The 22,574-nt window shown below is 37.9% G+C and overlaps 1 protein-coding gene across 1 annotated transcript in view; it reads right to left on the reverse strand.

Moving 5' to 3' along the window:
• Window positions 1-22,574, reverse strand: part of DNAH7 (dynein axonemal heavy chain 7) — a 269,045-nt gene that overhangs the window by 131,159 nt on the left and 115,312 nt on the right. The window contains exons 31-38 of the mRNA XM_034642450.1: window positions 20,868-20,966; window positions 16,720-16,968; window positions 13,602-13,751; window positions 11,232-11,414; window positions 10,698-10,874; window positions 7,962-8,093; window positions 5,732-5,956; window positions 2,525-2,722 (exon numbers count right to left, since the gene is read on the reverse strand). Of these exons, the coding sequence (XP_034498341.1) occupies window positions 2,525-2,722; window positions 5,732-5,956; window positions 7,962-8,093; window positions 10,698-10,874; window positions 11,232-11,414; window positions 13,602-13,751; window positions 16,720-16,968; window positions 20,868-20,966 (1,413 nt within the window). The remainder of the gene's footprint in view (window positions 1-2,524; window positions 2,723-5,731; window positions 5,957-7,961; window positions 8,094-10,697; window positions 10,875-11,231; window positions 11,415-13,601; window positions 13,752-16,719; window positions 16,969-20,867; window positions 20,967-22,574) is intronic.

Raw genomic sequence — 22,574 nt, forward strand, 5'->3', positions numbered from 1 at the left:
AAGCCTGATCCAAAAAAAAAAAAAAAAAAAGCAAGAAAAGGAAACAAGCAAACCAAGAAAGAGCAAAAAACTATGTCTAATTCCAAAGGGGAAAAGAAAAAGAGAATTTAAAAAAGTTAAAAAATAAAAAATGTAATAAAGCCTGGTCCTATTTGCACCAGAACTGAAGCTGACACCTTGGAGCACTCAGTGATCAGTAGATTTGGTATATGTTGGGGAGCCTGGGCTGTTCCTCTAAGGGAGAGGCCTGCTGAGCTGGCTCATAGCCAGACCTGTCCTTGTAAAGATGCAGGGGGGCGGAGTTTGGTGTAAGCAACTCCAGCCTCCACTGGAGGCACTGTGTTTCTCTCTAAAGTCCAACTGTACTGATGGGCATGGATGGGGGTGGGGAGGAGGGCTGGGGTGTATGTGGAAGATGGCATCATCCCATCCTCTCCTCCCCAGGTACGTGACCTCGGAGGCACCACTGTTCAGGAGGCACTCACGCAAATAGTCTCCCCTCCTGTGTCCCAGACCCTCATTAGATCCCCACGTTCAACCTGTCTGTGCCTGCGCCATCAGCGTGCCTGGTGCTGACACTTCTTTTTTTCTCTCTGGCATGTGGCTGCAATTCAAAATTCCAAATCTTAAATGACCCAGCAAGGTGCGGACCCACTCTCCTCTCGGGGAGAGGAGAGCTGAGGCTGGCACAGTTCTCTCCCAGAAAAGCAATCACAAGGCCCCAGTGGTGCCTGGAGTCTGTGGTAAAGCACAGAGAAAAGCTGTCACGAGGTTATCTGCCCTCTGCCTGCACCTCTGTCCCTGCTGTTGAACAGCCACTCAGTGGCGCCCTTGGAGAAGCAATGCCCTCTTCCAAATGTACTCCAGGAAGACAAAAAAGCATTCTCTCCGAGTGTGACCCAGGGGATCCCCATACCATGACAATCTTGAGCTAACCCTACACATTGCTTCCTCTCCCACCCTCTCCTTCTCCCTCTCTCCCTGACTTCTCTCCACAAAAAGGGCCCCTTACCCTCCGTGGCACCACAGCTTTTCTCTCCCCCAACTGATGTCTCCAAATTCTGCGTCTGCCACATTCCCCAATTGTGCAGACTGTTTTCTTAATCCTCAGATCAATTTCCTAGCTGTTCATAATGATTTGATGTTGATCTAGCTGTGTTTGTGGAATAAGGCAAGCCCAGGGTCCCCATACTACTCCACCATCATAACTCCTCCCTCCAGAAAGATCATTTTTTTTTTAACTCTGGTCAAACCAACACCTTGATTTAAAATTTCAGTTTAAACTTCTCCCGTCCCTGACCTTGAATAGTCCCTGATGCATACCACATTTAGATTATGATAAGGGTGCCATCTCAATCTTTTGTGGAAGATATTATTCAATAAATGATACCAGGACAACTGTTTTAACTATATGCCCAAATATATTCCAAAAAGATTAGCAGATTAAATTGAAATATAAAATCAATAAAGAACTAGAAATAGGCACTATCATAAAGTGGGCGAACGTCTGTTGACGGAGATCCTGCAATGGGAGAGGGCACACTGGTGGCTTCTTTGGGCTCCTCTACTTGCTTTCCCTGTCTTCTTCCCACCCCACATCCAGGTGGGGGGCAGAGCTAGACAGAGAAAGACAAAAGTCTTACCTTACAGGCATCACTGTGGTTCTCTCTTGGCTAATGCAGTCTTGCCTGCTGTCACGGAAAGCTTCCAAATGCTTGCTCTCTGAGAGGAGCAGAGCTGCAAGATCTTTCGCAATTCCAAAGGGACACCCGCACTGTACAGTTCTCTGCCATAAGGGAACTAATGGGGCTCCCCATTGCTGTGGGCAGTCAAGAAAGCCGAGGTCCACTTACCTTCCAGTTGACCCTGGGAAAACTTGCACTTACTTGTCATGACAAACCTGTGGGTGCTACTTACTATTGTCCAGTTGACCCTGGGAAAATTTGCACTTACTTGTCATGACAAACCTGTGGGTGCTACTTACTATTAGCTCCAGCCAGCTTTCTGCCTTTAGAAATCTGAAACTAGTGGCAAGAACTGGTCTTTGTTCAATACGACCTTCTAAACACAAGGGAACCAAGGCTGTGTAAAGCTACTGAGATTTTGGGCATTATCTGTTACAGCAGCTAGCATTTTCTTATCAAACACACAATGGGTATGATTCCAGAAGTCAAAGAAAATCAGTTTTATTACTACATAGTAATCCTCCAAATATTAAATAATTTTGAAAAATAAATATCAATTAATTAAACACCCCTTCCTTTCAAGGGATATGAACTTCTTCATCCTAAATGAGCTATTTTAAAAGGTACAAAAATTTAAAAAGGTACAATAATTTAGTGATATAAAATGGCATAATATCTTTAGTCAATTTCAAAAATAGGCAGTTACTCAAAAATTCTCTGTGGCTACCACATCAAAATATTTTAATATTTAAAAAATGTGAAATCTATTTCAGGTAGTTTAAAAAATAACATTCTTAGGAATGTTATGCATTTAACGTGTAGATTTCTACAATACTTACAATAATATAAACACTCTTTCCAGTTCCTGTTGGTCCTACAAATATTGAAGGCTTTTGATGGGTGGTCAATAATTCCATTAAGGTAGAGCATCGGACGGTGTCCAGAGTTGGTACAATGATTTCATTAAACATCACATCTTTAGGAATTTGAGGAGCTTCTGCCAATTTCTTTACCCATGGTTCCCATCTTCCTATTCCCTGTTTATAACAAACAGCCAAATGAGGAATGTTATGTTATAAAATACTTCTAAAAGCTCTGTTATCCTGTGCCATTGTAGAAAAGATCAAAGATGAAGACCAAAAAAAAAAAAAAAAACCCACCAAAACCCCAAAAAACCAAAGTACTGATGTTTACACATTTATTTTTATCCTATAAAATACTTCACCCTGAATTTGAAAGTTAAATTTTGTGTTAAATTGAGGAGAAGCTAGGCTTTTATTGAATCAAAATGTAATGGCAATGCTGTTATATTTCTGATTGCTGAAACCACTGATTATGTTAACCCAAAGATCAGATATTTTGGCTAAATGCTAGATTCTTTAATGGCACTAAGAAAACTAGACTAATCAGTGCATTAAAGAGTAAAGAATTTTATTCGATAAGTGTTAACCAATATAGAATTTTTTCTAGAACATCAGCTGCATGTTTCTTGTACTTTTAAAATGGTATGTATAACATAAGCTTATCATTTCAGGTGAGATTTTTGTTAATTGTGGCTAAAAAAAAAAAAACAACTCCTAAAATTTACCTTCGACCTTTCAAGCATACAGTTCAATAGTGTTAACTATATTCAGATTGTTGTGCAACAAACATCTAGAACGGACAAGATTTCTTCATTTGAGATTATTATTATGAATAACATTATACTCTATCTTTGTATCCAATTAGCTTGTCAACTAAAATTTGTATTTGCTATCCAGTATTCAGAACAAAAACTTTCAAAAATAGCATGTTAACTCTCTTGCCTTAGAAAAACATCACTGCTTTCTTCATTCTTATAGAATCAAATTTAAGCTCCTCATCATTCAAAACACATCAGAATTCAGACCCTCCTTCCTTCATGTGTCCCACACTCTAGCCTCTTTGATGGACCTACTGTTTCCCAATATGCCCAGGCCCCTGGGCCACTCTTTTGGCCTAGAGTGTCACGTGACACTCTTCTGAAGAGGTTAAGAACTCACCGAGGTAGCACAGTGACTTCCTCATGTTTGTATCCTCTGGCACAGTGCTATGCATACAGTACACATCTTTTTTTTTGAGGAGGGTGAATTCACATCAAGTTGAAAAACTGTATTGCAAAGAAGTATCTAGAACTTTCTAGAACTGGTGAAGAAACAATGTCCTTCCCATATTCTTGATAATCTTTTCTAACATGGATCTTTTGCCACCACATGGGTAAGGAAAGATTAAGAATCAAAAAACCTGGAGTGAACACTCATTTAGAGATTTTGTGATACTGGGAAAAATCACATAATATCTCTGAGCCCTAATTTCTTCAGAGGGAAGATTTGCAAAATAGTACTGTCTTTCCTATTTCACTGAGATGTTGGGAAACAAATAGAAATGATTGTGGAAAAGCTTAGTACACTGCAAGGTGTTCTGGAAATGCGGGGTGTTGTTAGTAATTTGAAATAAAATTAGCAAAAAATAAAAGGATAGTGTCTTGTGGCTGGCAGAGCGAAGAATCTCTTCTGAGGTGGGCTTGGCAATACATCTCAAGAGCAATAAAAATTTAAAAATTGATACAGCAAGTTCCTTTTCTAGGAACTTGTCTTAAAGAAACAATCAGATACGTACACAATGATTTGTATACAACAATATTCACCAAAGCAGAAAAACTAAGAAACAACAAAAACAGCTCAATGTCTAAAAGTAGGAAACTGTTTGGAGAGATCATGGTCCATTTTTTTTTGAGGAGGGTGAATTCACATCAAGTTGAAAAACTGTATTGCAAAGAAGTATCTAGAACTTTCTAGAACTGGTGAAGAAACAATGTCCTTCCCATATTCTTGATAATCTTTTCTAACATGGATCTTTTGCCACCACATGGGTAAGGAAAGATTAAGAATCAAAAAACCTGGAGTGAACACTCATTTAGAGATTTTGTGATACTGGGAAAAATCACATAATATCTCTGAGCCCTAATTTCTTCAGAGGGAAGATTTGCAAAATAGTACTGTCTTTCCTATTTCACTGAGATGTTGGGAAACAAATAGAAATGATTGTGGAAAAGCTTAGTACACTGCAAGGTGTTCTGGAAATGCGGGGTGTTGTTAGTAATTTGAAATAAAATTAGCAAAAAATAAAAGGATAGTGTCTTGTGGCTGGCAGAGCGAAGAATCTCTTCTGAGGTGGGCTTGGCAATACATCTCAAGAGCAATAAAAATTTAAAAATTGATACAGCAAGTTCCTTTTCTAGGAACTTGTCTTAAAGAAACAATCAGATACGTACACAATGATTTGTATACAACAATATTCACCAAAGCAGAAAAACTAAGAAACAACAAAAACAGCTCAATGTCTAAAAGTAGGAAACTGTTTGGAGAGATCATGGTCCATCCAGATAATAGAGTCTAGGGAGGCTTTAGAAAAATAAGTTTATTAAAGAAATATTGGTGAGATAGAATTACCCTCTGGGGATAGAGCGTGTTCCAATTTCACTTGACGCTCCATATTTAAATAGGTATTCCTAAACACCCTCAATACAGTACTCATGGGAGCTGCTACATATAAACAAGTAAACAAACACCACCCAGGTTTTATTGTCCAATTCATTTGGGAAGTGTTGAATTAACACTAACGCAGCTATGTTCCTACAGGACTTCTTAGCACCTGTGATATGCTAACATGCACCGTATGAACCCCACGAGGTATCCTAAAACTGCATTCACCTAGTGCTGGACTAGATGTCATACTGTATACTTTTACTTAATGAATACAATAAGACCATCAGATGTTATTATTTATCTTATTTTATCAAAGAGAAAAACAAGGTTCAGAAAGATTACTACTCCAAAGCTATACAGAAAGTGGCTCAAACCCTGATGTGTCTGACTTCAAAGCCTGAGCACCTTCCTCTACTACTCCATGTTGACTCTGAAGGTAAACGGTGGTGACAAGGTGGCCCCAGGGCCATTATGTGCCGTACTGTCTCCGAGGGAACTCTGCCCGGTTGGTAGTTGTAAATCTTGCTTCAGAGCTCTTACCTCAGTGACAAATTGATAATCATAAATTGTTCCTTTTTCAGGAAATGGGACAGTTAGTGCTTTTGAAGACGTTTGTTCCATGCCACTCAGTAATTTAAACTTATTTCGAGTTAGTTCTGAAATTGGGCCTTCCATTAGTTCTCGAAGAATCTTATCAAATTTCAACCGATCATCATCTTTACAGGAAGCTCCAATGGACCAGATCAATGAAAACAGAAAAATGCCCTGCATTGGAGAGATGAGAAGATGAGTGCATTAAAGAATAACTTTAATGTATTCTTGAAGCTTGCATCAGCTCAGCCAGATTAATATCTTTGAAAGAAACTTAATAAACTAATATGTAATAGTAGGTTATCTCAGGATTTTATAATAATTAGATTTTAAGAGATCGAATTGCATGCCTTATAAAATCTTCCTATCAGAAAAGATAATACGATGCAAAGTACATTGTGAAACCTTAGAATGATTAGTCTGGTAAATCACATGATATTTTAAGTACATGGCAGGACTCTGATATTAAAAAAATACACTGAGATTACTTTTTATAAAGGCATATTTTAATAAGGAATAACCAATCCTCACAACATACACGCTTTTTAATTTAAATTTTAATAGTGTTTTCTTAAAAGTAAAACAAATTCAGATTTGTTTATTTACCTGTTGTAATAACAATCTGAGCATTGACTGAATAACTAGAACTGCTATTCTGCAAGCCTTTTTCTTACCAGGCTTAGGCAGGAAAAGAGAGCAGATGACAAGACCTATCACTAAATGAGAAAACCTATTTCCTTTTTTTTTTTTTTTAATTATGTTCAGTTAGCCAACATATAGTATGTCATTAGTGTTGATGTAGTGTTCAAGACTTCATTAGTTACGTATAACACCCAGTGCTCATCAAAACATGTGCCCGCCTTAATACCCATCACCTGGCTACCCCATCTTCCAACCCCCTTCCCTTCTGTAACCCTCAGTTTCCTGGAGTCCAGAGTTTCTCATGGTTTGTCTCTCTCTCTGATTTCTTTCCATTCAGTGCTACTCCTTATGTGGTTTCACTCATATGTGGAACATAAGGAATAGCACAGAGAAAACCTATTTTCTTGTTTCAAAATCAAATCCCCCTTTAAGATTTGAGAGAGAGAGAGAGGTGAGAGAGTGGGAGGGGAGGGGCAGAGGGAAAGAATCTTAAGCAGACTCCCAGCTGTGCGTGGAGCCCAATGTCGGGCTCTATTCCATGACCCAAGATCATGACCTGAGCTGAAATCTAGAGTTGGATGCTTAACTGACTGAGCCACCCGGATGCCCCTCAAATCCCCTTTATAATGCCGAAACAAACACAATCCTGACTCTGCTTTTAAAAGTTTTGGACTCTACTTCAACACTGTTTGCCTATTCCTAGATTATTAACAGGCTGTTTCTCTCTGGAAACCATTTAAAACTAAATTAAAAATTTATTTAATAGATATATGTATAAAAGCAACATATTGACCACATTAGAAGTGCTACCATTAGCGATATACAAGTTTTTATTAAGGCACATTCCAGGTCCATTGATAACTTTATTCCTATTTGGAGAATGTGTTTATACATGTTTTCTTGCTTTCTTCAATCCAAATATATATTTATATACACACACACATATACTTTAAGCATTTATATCTCAAAAAAAGGAAAGAAAATCAAGGAAAAACACAAAGAATTATTATGATTTGCAGGTTGAAGGGGACGTGAATCTTGTTATCAAATGGTCACTGCTGGGGCACCTGGGTGGCTCAGTAGGTTAAGCGTCTGCCTTCGGCTGGGGTCATAATCCCAGGGTCCTGGGATCCACCCCTGTCAGGCTCCCTGCTCAGCAGGGGAGTCTGCTCCTCCCTCTCCTTTTGCCCCTCCCCCTGCTCACGTTCACCTGCTCTCTCTCCCTCTCAAATAAATAAGATCTTTTAAAAAAAAATGGTCACTGATATCCCAGGGATTGATAATTTCTGAGGCTGGTTAAATGACCTAAGATGTCAGTAGCAGATCGAAGGATATGATTGGGTTTCACCCAACCCTCATGATGCAATGGAACTGCCGGTGGAGGAGCTTCCCTACAAGCACCTACTATTGGGGGCCTGACTTTTTCCTTGCTGTCCAGCCTCTAGTTTCAGGGGGAAAATAAAGTTATTAATCAGGAAGCATTGGGGAAAACAGTAGATGTCTTTCTATTGCAAGATTCAAAGGCAATGGACCTTACCTCCAGTAAGGAGTACGTTTCTCGATCATTTCTCTCTCTCACCTTGACTTCATCAGCAAAGTCATCCATAAAACAGTCTATTAGATTCATTAAGGATCGGACTAAGTTTGTATCTGAAGTAGGAGATAATTCCTGAAAAATCAGGGAGAAAAGTGTATAAAACAAATTAACTTAAATTAGGCACTAATTAAAATAGAATCAACTTATACTTATTGAACTTGCTTAGTGCTCATAGCCATAGTCCTATGAAAAAGCACTAGTATAATTCTCATTTTCCAGGTGGAAAAACTAAGGCACAGATCAACCCTCTCGTCTACCGGGTGGCGCCCCTGGATGTCCTGTCCCGTGGATGCACTCCTAAGCTACTCCTGCACTGATCCCCAAATTCAAAATTTATCTTTTACATGTTCAGTTGCTTTCATCGATGACCTAGAATCTATCTTACACCAATTTTGAAAATCAAAACTCTAAATAAAATCTTTCAGAGAATTAAAATTAATGAATGCTTTCAAACTTATTTTATACATCTTTACAGCAGTACTCATAGTAAACTCATTCCTATGAAATAAATTTGCAAGTCTTGAAAAGCACAAAATGTTCCCAGAGTGCCGTAAACACGATGCACTTGATTTTTTTTTTGGGGGGGGGGTCTCCCATGACAGTTTATAAAATGAATGCAATAGTGTACACGGCTCCTAGTACCGTGCACCCTGCAGCAAGTTCTCCACAAATGTGCATCTTCTTCCCGCCAAGCTTCCCTCCAACCTTCAGAGTGGTATTGCTTCATGGTTAACACATAAGCACTAACTCTCTGAAATGGACTCTGAAGATTAGAAGCAGCCGACGGCATCTTCAGCCACTGTCCCAGTAGAAATAGAAACAGGCAGAAACGACAGTGGAGTTTCTAAGGATGGGACTAAGTATTACTGATGCAAGACTAAAATACAAATAGTCATCACTACAAATAAGACACTATTGCTACATAGTAACTAAGAGGAATTCATAATTTCTTTGAGAGTACAAAAGTGAAGAAGTACATTTTGGAAGCTTGTATTAAAAGTGTGTTTTTGGTTACTGAAAAGATAGTTATTATATGGCAAATTCATCTATTCATTTAAGACTTACATTCTCTGACAAGACCAGGGCGGGGGGCGGGGTCGAGGGGGGACCTGTAGCTCATTTTACAAGTTTAACTGTGTTTGAAACATGATTACTTCATATCTTCAACACATTTCATGTTTGCTTATTTTTTAACAGCCAAGCTTCTTGAAAGAACAGTGTACCCCCACTGTTGTGGCCAGTAGCTCCCACATTCAGCCAGATGCCCTGGAGCTACCTTGCCTGTTCCCTGAAAGTGTATGGGCCATGCTTCACCCCATGATCTCAACTGCCAAATCCAAGGGACATGTGCTGATCCTTTTCTGCCCCGACCTTTGAGTGGTTTCTGGTAATACTGACTGCTTGCTTCTTACAAAGTTCTCCCTGAAATTGCAGCAGCACCCGGGATTCTATTCTTTGCTCTCGTATCTTTTTTTCCTCTTTAGGTAATATCCACTGGCATGCTGTTAAATTCCACTTTCCTCAGCTGTACCTGGAGCCAAACTTGTGCCTTAAGCTTTTCTATTATATTTCCAACAGCAGGAGAAATACCAACCCTGTGTCCCTATATTTGTTCCAGAACCAAAGTCATTCTAAAAGACCTTTGGCTGGGGGCGCCTGGGTGGCACAGCGGTTAAGCGTCTGCCTTCGGCTCAGGGCGTGATCCCGGCATTATGGGATCGAGCCCCACGTCAGGCTCCTCTGCTATGAGCCTGCTTCTTCCTCTCCTACTCCCCCTGCTTGTGTTCCCTCTCTCACTGGCTGTCTCTATCTCTGGTCAAATAAATAAAATCTTTAAAAAAAAAAAAAAAGACCTTTGGCTGACATCTCCCAGAGCAGAAATTAAGCATACTTTCCCTACAGTTTCCAGCTGGATGGGGTTTAAGAGTCTGGCTGGAACTCCATCAACTCTCAGAGGTAGGAGATTTCCATTCATGCTGTCATTTCTCTCCATCGTACATTTCCCCCTGCACCAATCTCCAGGATACACCGAAAGAAAGAAAAATTGATTTGGACATCTTTCAGTCATCTACCAGGGACTGTCTTTCCTCCGTGAATCCCAGTTTTTTTTAGCCAACAACAGTTATCTTGAAACAAGTAGATGCGCTCATGCTAAATAGAGTGGATTCTTCATTTAGCCTTCCTGAAGCAATGACAGTTCCTCCGTGATTATCCATGATCTAATTCTTTAGATGTCATAAATGAATTAATTTTAAAAATTGGCCTTTTGCTAATTATAAAATAATATATATTTATTCTAGGAACTTTGAAAAACAGAAAATTATAAAAATGGAACCTAAAATATAATAGTCCCTGAGAAATGAGAGGTAACATTCTAGGATATTTTCACCCAGATGTGGTTAGGTGGACCTTTAAGTTTTTGGTTTGTTTTTTTAGGAGGGAATAGATTAGTATCCATACATTTTTTCAAACCCTAAGATGCCTCATTAACATTTTTTGAGAGAAATAAGCATATATATTAAAATCTTTTTACTTTAATCAGAGAAGTTTTTAGTTAAACCAGTTAAATTATTTTAATATCCGAGAGTTGACATTAACAAAATACATTAAAATGAATATATTTGGCTGATTTGGACTTCCCATTTATTCAAGTCTTAAAATTCTCATCCCTCTTACCTTTGCATGCTTTCTAATAAATTCAACAGAAACTGGGACCATTCTGTCAAATAAGCCTGTTATAAATTCTTTCTGAATCAGATTAATCGCAGCAGGTAGAAGATTTATCCAAGACAACATTAGTGGTTTCCAGCCTAACATGTGAGGCTCCATGTAAATCATACCACATCTGGAGACCTGGAAAAAGAATAATTGTTTACCATCACGGTAATGCTTCTATAAGAAATATGACTTGGTACATCTGTTTTTTATAACCTTCAGAAAATTCTTTTTTTAAAAAAATCTCAATTTCATGTAATTTCATGATCTAAATTTTTATGTATGACTCTATCAGCAGTTTTAGGCAAAGAGGAAAAAAAATCCCTGACTCTTAAATTTGTGGAGGTAGGTCAACAGATATCCCATTCTTAAAGAATCAGAGTACTGTTAAAATGAACTGTACTACTGTTTTTCATTCAAAGTCAAAGCTACTAAGTAATAAAATCATTTGTAGCATTTCAAATTTATAGGCAGATGTCAAAATTGAGAACTTACAGTAGCAGGAGAAGCAACTTCCAAATCCATTGGTTCGAAAATAAGATTCATTTGTGGTGACATCTGAATAATCTCCCCACTCATCAGACACAGCTTTTTGTTATCATCCAGTACCGTATTCATGTTCTCAATCCACACTGCATCTACTGGTCCATCAAAAATTAACCATTTCCTATCTGGTGTCTGGTTTATGCATATGATTAATAAAGGGCAAAAATTAATAGTGGTAATGTAAGGAAACAGTCCCATAATGTTTCAAAATTTAAAAATGTAACTCCTAAAATTAATTTCACCATGAAAATGTATAGGCATCTTGAATAAAGTATGTGTGTGTATATGGAGAGAGAGGGAGAGAGAGAGTCACTGAAGAAGCCTATATATGCCATGGACGAGAGAGAAATATAACATCTTTTTTCAAAATCCCATCTTTTCCAGTGTTCTGGACACACATATGACATGTTTTAGAAAGTATTACAAATAAAAAAAATACCATTGCCAGGGAAAACAGTTTTCAATGAAATTATCTGACTCTATGTAGAATTAAGTTCATACACGTTAATTACTCTCGGGTGCTAAATCAAGTTTTTTCTTCTCTCCACATACATACCCCGCTTGGGTTGAATGGTTTCATGGTGATATAGGACATTAATATAAGATTCAGTCTCACAATGATAAATATGACAATATTTGCACATTGTCTGAACTACAGTAAATGCTCAACAAATATTAAGGAGTGGCCAGGTATTCACTGGAGAGTGCAAAAGCTGATTCTCCTTTTCGGATCTTATGAATCCGCTTTTTGGGCGCACACAGACAATGCGTTGGTTCACTTTCAGCAAATGTGAATTCAAGTTGAAGTGGTGAGGGATTTGAATCCATCCTAACGCCTTCTCAGGCCCTGTAGCCAACTGCTTTAATCTACAAGACAGTGGACCCGTCATATATTCAGGCTGCCCCACAGCCACACTCAAAAGACAGCTCTGGCCATGCCCCAGAAGCAAGGAAGAGCTAATACCTCAGGGATCACCTCAAGATCAACTTCCCCTTGACAGCTGGCTTCCCATGCCTGGTAATCTTCACTTGTGGGCAACCCGGCCATGTAACAGCGAGATGCTGGGCTCTGCAGTCCCAAGGACCTCACTTTTCATTTGGCTTTATTACTTATCAGCTGTGTGACTTTGGGTTAGCTCCTTAACCTCTCTGAAACTGAGTATTTATGGGCCAAAATGTCCTGGAAAATGTAATGTATGTTATGTAACTGATAAAATGGGAGATGTCTCATTATTTCTGCATAAATAATGTGACTACATACATTATCTAGAGATGCCATGTGTTAATCTGGGCCAGAGGGCATCCACTGTGAAAAGAACTAAACTGAGAAGTTGTATCAATGATCTCACACCTTTTTCTGCCTCACAATTACTTTCATCCTTGAAATCACTAGTAAAGCCTGATACTGGGCACGATCCCTGCCCATGAAAGCCAATTCTTATGCTACTCATTGTCCGAGGTCCTTCAGCCATTAAGAGCAGAGGTGAGCTTTGACATTTTTCTATTATTACACTGACTAAAGAGTCATGATCAGCTGGGTCCTTAAGTGGATAAAGAACACCAAAGTCAGGACATATGATAGGCAGAATAAAGGAAACATTTTTTAAAAAAAGATTTAATAAATTAAATGTCTCTAGCCTAGGCCCCTTCTCTTTTAAGACCAGTCTTAGCAAGCGGTCTCCCATTTGGTCACACTCTGTGGGCAGCCCGCTAACATATAGCAACCAAGTTGACATTTATTGGTCTGTGGACTCTTTCTCGTAAGAGCGGGCAATGGCCACTCTGCAGAATAAGCCAGGAGTAGGTAAGTGCCCATTCCCATTCACAGCAGTCAACACCTGGCACATCCCTTACCTCTCACGCTTTCCACAGGCAGCCCATTCTCTTCCTAACAAAGTAGGGCAAAAGTGTTAGAACTTGTTTTGTAAAGGTCTGCAATTTCTTGTCTAAGAATTGGGACATGCTTAACAAGGAGTGGGTATGACGGAGACAGCAGCCCATTCAATGTTCTCCTTCATGTATCATTTAGCCTGAGAAAAGAGAGCCAGAAGTGCTTTTCCCTGTCGTCGTTTCTCCAGCCCTCTCTTCTCGGCACGCCAAGACGAAGGCTCTCGCCAGCATGGGCTCCGGCGGCTCTGTAGGTGCTAACAGTGTTCCTCACAGAAACACTGCGGGACCATCCAGTTTTGTGTTTTAAATAAATACCTTGAACTAGAAATATAAATGTGTGTCTGAAATGACTGGAAAAAAAATCAGAAATTCATCAGAAAGAACTACCACAGTCTTTCTGAACGTGCATGCTGAAGTGTTAGTACTTACTGTTGAAGCAGCAAATGCTCTGAAACTGACAGCGAGGACGCCGTCGGACCACTCGTGAGACACGACATCAAACTGTCCATACAGCTGACCCATGGTGACAGACTTGGGGTTTAAAACAGTAATCTGAACCTTGTTCTCTTCCATTAACCCCTTAACGAAAAAAAAAAGTCACATTATTTATTTAGGAGGATACTGTCTTGATTCATAAAAGACATGATTGGATTTGTAGAAAGTCCTAGACTCTACAAAGAAAACTACCAGAAGCAAGGAGTTCATTTCACAAAGTTCCAGCATACAAAGTCAGTTTGTTAAGACTGGTTGTATTTTCTGGCTAACAGATGCATGAAAAAATGTTCAACATTTCCCATCAGGGAAATACAAATAAAAATCACAATGAGATACCACCTTATGTCAGTTAGAATGGAAAAAATTAACAAGACAGGAAACAACAAGTGTTGGCGAGGATGCAGAGAAAGGGGAAAATTCTTACACTGTTGGTGGCAATGCAAGTTGGTGCAGCCATTCTGGGGAACAGTATGGAGGTTCCTTAAGATGTTAAAAACAGACGTTAAAAATACCCCAACCTGGCAATTGAACTACTGGGTATTTACCCCAAAGATACAGATGTAGTGATAAGAAGGGGCACATGCACCACAATGTTCATACCAGCAATGTCCACAATAGCCAAACTATGGAAGGAGCCAAGATGCCCTTCAACAGATGAATGGATAAAGGAGATGTGGTTCATATATTCAATGGAATATTACTCAGCCATCAGAAGAGATGAACAAACACTATTTGCATCGACATGGAGGGAAGACTGAGTGGGAAGAAATCAGAGACAGAGACAAACCATGAGAGACTCTGGACTACAGGAACCAAACTGAGGGTTACCGAAGGGATGGAACAAGGGGATGGGATAACCAGGTGATGGGTATTAAGAAGAGCCCGTGTTGTAATTAGCACTGGGTGTTACACACAACTAATGAAGTGTTGAACACTACATCAAAAACTATGCTAATTGAACATAATAAAAAAATTTTTTTTAAATTAAAAATAAAAAACAGAAAAAATACTGGTTGTATTTTCTATATGGGGCCAATGAACAACTAAAAAATAAAATTTTACAAATCCATTTACAACAGTATTTTAACTCATGAAATACTCAGTAATAAATCAACAAGTGATGTGAAAGAGCTATAAACCTAAACTACGAAAGAAGAGTTGGCATTTTTTTTTTTTTTGTAAAGGGTCGGATAATAAATATTATAGGCTCTTCAGATTACGTATAGTTGGTCACATATTTTTCTTCATTATTCTTTCTTTTTTTTCTGTTTTTGTTTGTTTGTTTGTTTGTTTGTTTTATAAACCTTAAAAAATGTTACCACCATTCTAATCTCACTGGCATTAGAAAAATAGTTTTGGAGCCAAATCTGGCCTATGGGCTGTAATTGGCTCACTCCTGCTACCAAACACTCTCTGAGAGAAAATTAAAAGATCTAAATACAGGGAACTATGTTCCATTCTCACAGAATCAGAAAGTTAATATTCGTAAGTTGTCAGTTTTGACCAGAACCTTGAAAGCTGGTGTGGGAATTATATAAAAGATGTTAACACCATTAGGGCATGAGCTTTTGATGTTTTTAATTAATAGATGTTATTTTCTTAGAGAAGCTTTAGGTTTACAGAGAAATTGAGTGGAAAATACAGAGATTCACATATATTCCTTCTGCCCCCCCCCAAATCCCCTACTGTTTCCCCTATTATTAAAGACTTGCTTTGGGGTGGTATATTATTATGCATGATGAACTGATATTAATACATTATTATTTTTTAAGATTTATTTATTTGAGAGAGAGCGAGAGAGAGTGAGTGTATGAGTGAGAAGGGCAGAGGGAGAGAGGATCTCGAGCAGACTACACAATGAGTGCAGAGCCCGACTTGGGCTCAGTCTTATGACTCTGAGATCACAACCTGAGCTGAAAACAAGAATCAGACGCTTAACTGACTGCACTGCCCAGGTGTCCCTGATACATTATCATTAACTAAAGTCCATGGTTTACATTAAGGGTCGCTCTCGTGATGTACATTCTACAGGTTCTGCCAAATGAGTAATGGCACATATCCATCATTACAGTATCATACAGAATAGTTTCACTGCCCTAAAATCCCGTGTTCTCCTATTCGTCATCATTTCTTTATATATATATATATATATGACACAACAAGTGCAACTCTTCCCAACACTGCCTTCTGCCCACCACACCCAGGGCTTGGGACACAAACTACAGAACTCAAGAAAAGATGTGGAATAATAACAGTAAACAGTAAAACAAGCTCAAGGTCTTCACATTCTTCTCTGTGCTCGCCAAGGGCATAGCAACGCATAATCCTACATCGGGAAGGATGGTTAAGCTCCACCATCTTAGAGGAAGTCGTTGCCACGAAAGCAAGATTTTTGTCCCAAAAATGCAGCAAGGCTAGTGAGACTCCACAATCAAGACATAATGATCACAAATCCCATTTGGTTACAAACACTGACACATATGAAACAAAAACTATTCAAAATACAAAAAGGAGACAGAAATACAGTATTAGGTGGAGAATTAAAAACAGCCTCATTCCTTTAGCGTGTCAAAGTGAACAAACTGATGTGCAAGGTGGGAGCTGTGACTAATACAATCATTTATTGCATTTACATGCACAGGTATATGTTATGTAACACAAAACACACATTCACTTCAATACCACTAGCATCCACTCACAGAAGTTTGCATTATTAATCTAACCACCCAGAAAATGAAAAATACTCCTTGAAAGTATGAAAAGAAAACTTTCAGGCTTTTCGTGGTTTCAGATTTTTTTCTACAACATGTGTTACCTTCATAAATAAAAAAATTTTGAAAGGAATAAAAGGTTGACAGGCAAACCTGTGGTAGAGCCTTCATGTGCTGACCTTCATAATTGCTTCATATTACGTTTCCAGTAGTATTTTCCTTTTGACTCGCTTTTCCCATGATTTCCAGTTGCTACATTAAAGTATCTTTTAAAATCACTATACATTCTATCTTGCACAAAACGGGTTATGAATAAATTAATGCATTAATAACACACTTACCTTTTCACATATGTCATTTAGTGCTCCAGCTAAGACGCGGTATGCACTGGTTTTTCCTCCAAACGGTTCTCCGACAATCATAAAACCGTGACGCACAATCATCATTTCATATATTTGAAGTATCTTCTCAGAAAAGAATCTGGTCATTTGCAAATTCATGGATTCACAGTTGTCTTTGATAGCTGCTAGCAAATCATTGTAATCTGGTTTTGGTAATTTCACACCAGGAAACAAATCTGAAGTGATTCCCTGATGATAGATGATTTGTGGATTTATATTACATATCTGATACCCTCTCCCTCTCTCCACACTCACGTACATACACACATAAACACGATGAAATTCTTCCCATCCTCATATTTCATATTGATGGAAATAGAACCATGAAATAGTTCAACAGTATTTTTTATTGCTTTATAGAGGTATGACTGACACACGGTGAACCGTATGTATTTAAAGTGTGACAATTTGACAAGTGGAGTCATCAACTCAATCAAGATAATCAACATATCGCTCCCAGAAGTCACCTTGTGACCTTTTGTAATCCTCCTCCCCTTCTCTCTTTGCCACCTCCCACCTTCATCACTGGGAAACCACTAATTTGCTTTCTGTTACTATTTTTATAGAATTTAACATAGATGAAGTCACACATTATGGGTACTACTTTTTTCTGTCTGACTTCTTTTCAATCAGCGTAAAGATTTGGAGAATCCCACACGTATTAATAGTTCACTGCGTGCAAGTATTACATTTAAAATCCATTCCTCTGTTGATAGATACTTTCATTGTTTCCAGTTTGGGGCTATTGCAAACAAAACTGCTATGAACACTTATACACAACTCTTTGTCTGGATAAATGCCTTCATTTCTCTTGGCTGAATACTGAAGAGTGGAAAACCCGGATGATATGGTGGTTATGTGTTTAATATTTTAAGAAACTATCTGCTTTCCAAAGTGGTTGTATTATGTTACATTCACTCCAGCAGTGTATAGCACTTTTAATACTTGGTATGGTCAGTCTTTTCAATTTCATCCATACTAATAGATTTGTCACAGTATCTTACTGTGGCTTCAGTGTGAATTTCCTGATGACTAATGTTTTTGCATGTGCTTATTTGCTTTATGTTTATGTTCTTACCAGTTTCTCAGTGGTAAGTTTTGACTGTTCTTTAAATATTCTACATACAATTCCTTCATCATATATCTAATTTGCAAATATTTTTTCCTAGTCTGCAACTTGTCTTTCATCTTCTTACCAGTGTCTTTCAAAGGGCAAACTTTTAAATTTTGATGATTCTATTTTATCAATTTATTATTTTATGCATTGTGCTTTTGGTGCTGTGTTTAAGAAATTTTTGCCTAACTCAAAGTTATAAGAGATTTCTCCCACTTTCTTCTAGAAATTTTACAGTTTTACAATACTTTTAAGTTGAAAAGTTAGACAAATATCTGATTTCAAGACTTATTATAAAGACAGTTTCATATTAGTATAATAGACAAATATATCAATGGAAGAGAATGGGGAGTCCAGAAAGAGACCCACACATGTGTGAGTAACTCATTCTCAACAAAGGCACAAAGACAATTTGGTAGAGAAAAGATGAAAAGATAGAATGCCTGGATTTGTCAAAAAACAATGAACTTTAATCCATACCTCAATCACATTCTAAAATTAGTTCAAAGGTATTTTAATCATTGTGGTGGCTAGCATTTTAATCAGCTTAGCGTCCCTCAAAGATTCATGCCTATACAAAACCTCAAACTGTAACCTCATTTGGAAATAGGATCTTTACATATATAATTAGATAAATTAAGATGAGATTTATTAGGCCTTAAATCCAACGACTGGTGTCTTTATAACAGAAAGGAGAAGAAGATTCAAACGCAAATACATCCAGGGAAGGCCGTGTCATGATGTAGGCAGAGATCAGATTGATGCCAACCCACACGAAGGAATGTCAAGGATTGCCAGTAGCCACCGAAAACTAAGAAGAGGCAAAGGAATCTTGCCTAGAGCCTTGATTTCAGACATCTTTCCTCCAGAACTTTGAGAGAATACCCTTCTGTTGTCTTAAGCCACCAAGCGATAGTACTTTGTTACGGCAGCTTTAGGAAACTGATAAGATCATATAATGTATGATTGGAAAGAATTAGGATTCTATATTTAGTGTATAGGAATATATAAAGTTGATTGCAAGGTCTAAGAAACATACCTTTATAAACTGTTAAGGCTATTTTATACATATTATAGCAACCTAGTGAGAAAGAGGACTTATTTTTACTTTGAAGGTAAAAAGTGAAAATTCACAAAAGCTTCATGTGAAAGCATACCTTTGAACTATGCTTTAAAAGTGATGAATTATGAGTTTAAGTTCCCCTGTATTTAATCCTCCAAATGCTGTTATGGAGAAACTGATCTTAGTTTATCCAAGCAATAAGTTTCCTTGGGGTAAAGAGGAGAAAAAGGCAATGCAGCTCAGGGGTTAAGAGCACTTTGCAGCCTGACTGTATGGCTGAAATCCCCACTCACTCATGTACCAGCCATAATAAGAATTCATTATCTTCGCCTCAGTTAAATGAGCTATAAAACAGGGATAATGATAGGCACCCGACCTACTGGGTCATTATGAGGATTAAATAAGTTACTATTTGCAAAGCTCTTAGAAGAGTGTCTGATCCATAGTAAGCGCATAGTATTTGGTAAATAAACAAACATATCCTCTCAGATAGTTCAAATTGTTTTTGGTTGACCTTGAAGGAAGCAGACCACTCGAGAACATCTTTGGTATCCAGTGGTTCTCAACCAAGACCAGTTCCCCTCTCTCTCCTGTCTGGTAGAGGGTCAGAAAGGATGCCCAATGTTCCACAGTGTATGGCACAGTCTCACAACAGGGAATTGTCCTAATTGGAAGTGACAGTTATGCTCCATTTTTGAGATGTTGCTCAGTAAGTGTTCACTGAATGAATACATGACTGCTTGAGAATGTATCTGGTGAAGTATATTTCCACTTCATAAAAATAGAGCTTTTACTCTTGGAAAATTTATACAGTAGCCTAGTACCAAAGAAACTGAGGAAAAATGTTAGGAAGAAAATTTGAACCTATTCCTCATAGAGTCACTCTTTACACTACCAGCTCTAAGTACTATGGAAAGATCCTTTCAAATGATGAAACATGGTTTCTGCGGAGAGCAGATGGCACTGGACCACACCACAGTGGCACTGTCACCTCTCCCCGTCCCCATAACCTCATACCACTTCAGTCCTTACACGTTGGAAGCTAACTGCCTGTACATACTAGTGCAACATCTAACACTTGCTGGGAGTCCATGGCTCCCCCAATTCCTTCCACCTGAGACAGGGAAAAGGAAAAGAATGACATCAAATGATATTATGAAAACCTTAACCTTTATTCTATTACTTCTTCTCAATTAATAATGGCCTAATCTTAAATATCACATTATTAAACTTAGTTCTTCCTTTAAATCATCCTGAAAAACATCAATTTCATAAAAGCTATTATTTTAAATAAATTAAGCTTTCTATTATTTTATATATATTTTTAAAGGTTTTTATTTATTTGTCAGAGAAAGAGAGAGAGCACAAGAAGGGGGAGCAGCAGGCATAGGGAGAAGCAGACTCCCCACCGAACAAGGAGCCTGATGTGGGACTTGATTCTAGGACCCTAGGATTATGACCTGAGCCAAAGGCAGATGCTTAACTGACTGAGCCACCCAGGCATCTCAAGAAATTAAGCTTTTTAAAAAATTTCTTCAATTACTAATTTAACAAATATTTGCAAAGTACCTTTCTGTGCAAAGGATTCAGTTGTGTGCTAGACCCATTATTTTCCTTCATGGAGCCTACATTCTAGTGCTACTTATCAGCACACGTATTTTGTAATTTTTGTGTGCTTATTTACATTGCACAGTTAAAAAAAGTAGTACTATTTAAAAATCCCAACTTTTTGAAAGTCATCTGAAGCAACAGAGCTAAACACACTTCAAGTAAAACATGGAATGATGTATGTTTCTCTGTGCCGTATCATTATTTTCTGTAGAAGTTTCTCGTAGGGAGTCACAAACTTGGACATTTGATAAATACATTATTATAAAAATTCTGATACACCAAAATAATAAATATCCTTACCTCAAAGAGTGGTAAATCATGGGACAAAAATTTTGGCAGATTTACATCAATAATAGATCTCAGCAGCAAAATTTCTTCATTTTCATTTGGATACTTCAGCTAAAAGAAAATATACTTGTGATGATATCTCCATCCACTAAGTGCACCTTCTACATGTTCACGCGTGTGCACACACATGCACACCCAGGCCCCAAAGACAATTTAAACCCACAGGAAATTGTTCTCATTTATTTTCATTTAATTGGATTGTTATTAATTTTAGAGGTTGAAAAAATTCCAAAAAACTTGTGGTAACCCCAAAGTTTACTAAACACCTGGTTGAACTCCAAACCTGTTCCTCAGGCTCATGACAGGGTTCACAAAAATAGAAACTCCAAATTTTTTCTCCCAACTTCAATACTTTATTCAACATCTCACTCCAAAGTTTCTCCTACCACCATGCGTTTAATTTTCCAGAACCCTCCTCCTTTCCTCTAGGATCTTTCTGCCTAATAGATTCCATGTTCCAACTTAACTGGCTATACCCTTACAAAGTCAGGGATGCCCAGCAGTCAAGGTCAGAGCACCCAATGCCAAAGCCAATCCTGCTCATATGGACTTTGTCTCTGGATCAATCTAACCACATCTAAATTATGAGGTGTCAAAAGTCTGTTTCGTTATTCGAGAAGCTACTATTTTAAAGCAAATGTTTAAGTTGTTTCTTGATATAATAAAAACAAACTTCAAAATATTCAAGCCAACACATTCAACAATTCTATTTTTTTTTTAAAGATTTTATTTATTTACTTGACAGAGATAGAGACAGCCAGCGAGAGAGGCAACACAAGCAGGGGGAGTGGGAGAGGAAGAAGCAGGCTCATAGCACAGGAGCCTGACATGGGGCTCGATCCCACAACACCGGGATCACGCCCTGAGCCGAAGGCAGACGCTTAACCGCTGTGCCACCCAGGCGCCCCTCAACAATTCTAAATTAGCTTTTGACAAAGAATGAAAGGATTCATTTGCAGGATTCATTTGCTGCATAACTTTAATAGCTCAATTCCATAGTCAAGATGTCAGTGATAGCATACAGTAGACAACGCATTATCTTTCCCATTATCTGACCACAGTGTAATCCTGACACACCAGGTTAATACGAATTGTTACTTCTAGTTGCATTTGTTTATTGCAAAAAACAATGACGTGCAGTTATTTTAGGCTAAAGTGAAATAGAATATCACCACTATATATCAGAATTCTCAGTAACATTTATTACAGAAGATAAAAATGCATGCCATTGTTCTTAATCATGTAGAATATATTTTAAAATCTTTATCTTCTACAAAACATGAACGTGAAAATTTTATAAACTCCAAGGTCACATTTTGCATTTTGCTATTAAGTATAGCCTACCTTGCTTTGTTTCATAAAGAATAGTTACAGTTCACACCTCCACAAAATACTTCCAATGAAAAGTTACACAAGTCTTAAAATATTTGGATTTTTTCCATATATAGTTATGATTTATACTATTTTAAAATGCAAAATTATATTGCAAATCTATAATGGCTAGTCTACAATAGGCTATAATTATATAATTACATTAATTGATAATGTTTTGGCATATTTGTATATATTTATTAGTTATACATTATTTCCTTTAAAGCTATACATGTCTATATAGACTGAAAGCCATCAGAATGTTTCTCAGCAGCAAGGAATTTTGTT

Source organism: Ailuropoda melanoleuca, chromosome 2, assembly GCF_002007445.2.
Source record: "Ailuropoda melanoleuca isolate Jingjing chromosome 2, ASM200744v2, whole genome shotgun sequence".
Classification (NCBI taxonomy): Eukaryota; Metazoa; Chordata; class Mammalia; order Carnivora; family Ursidae; genus Ailuropoda; species Ailuropoda melanoleuca.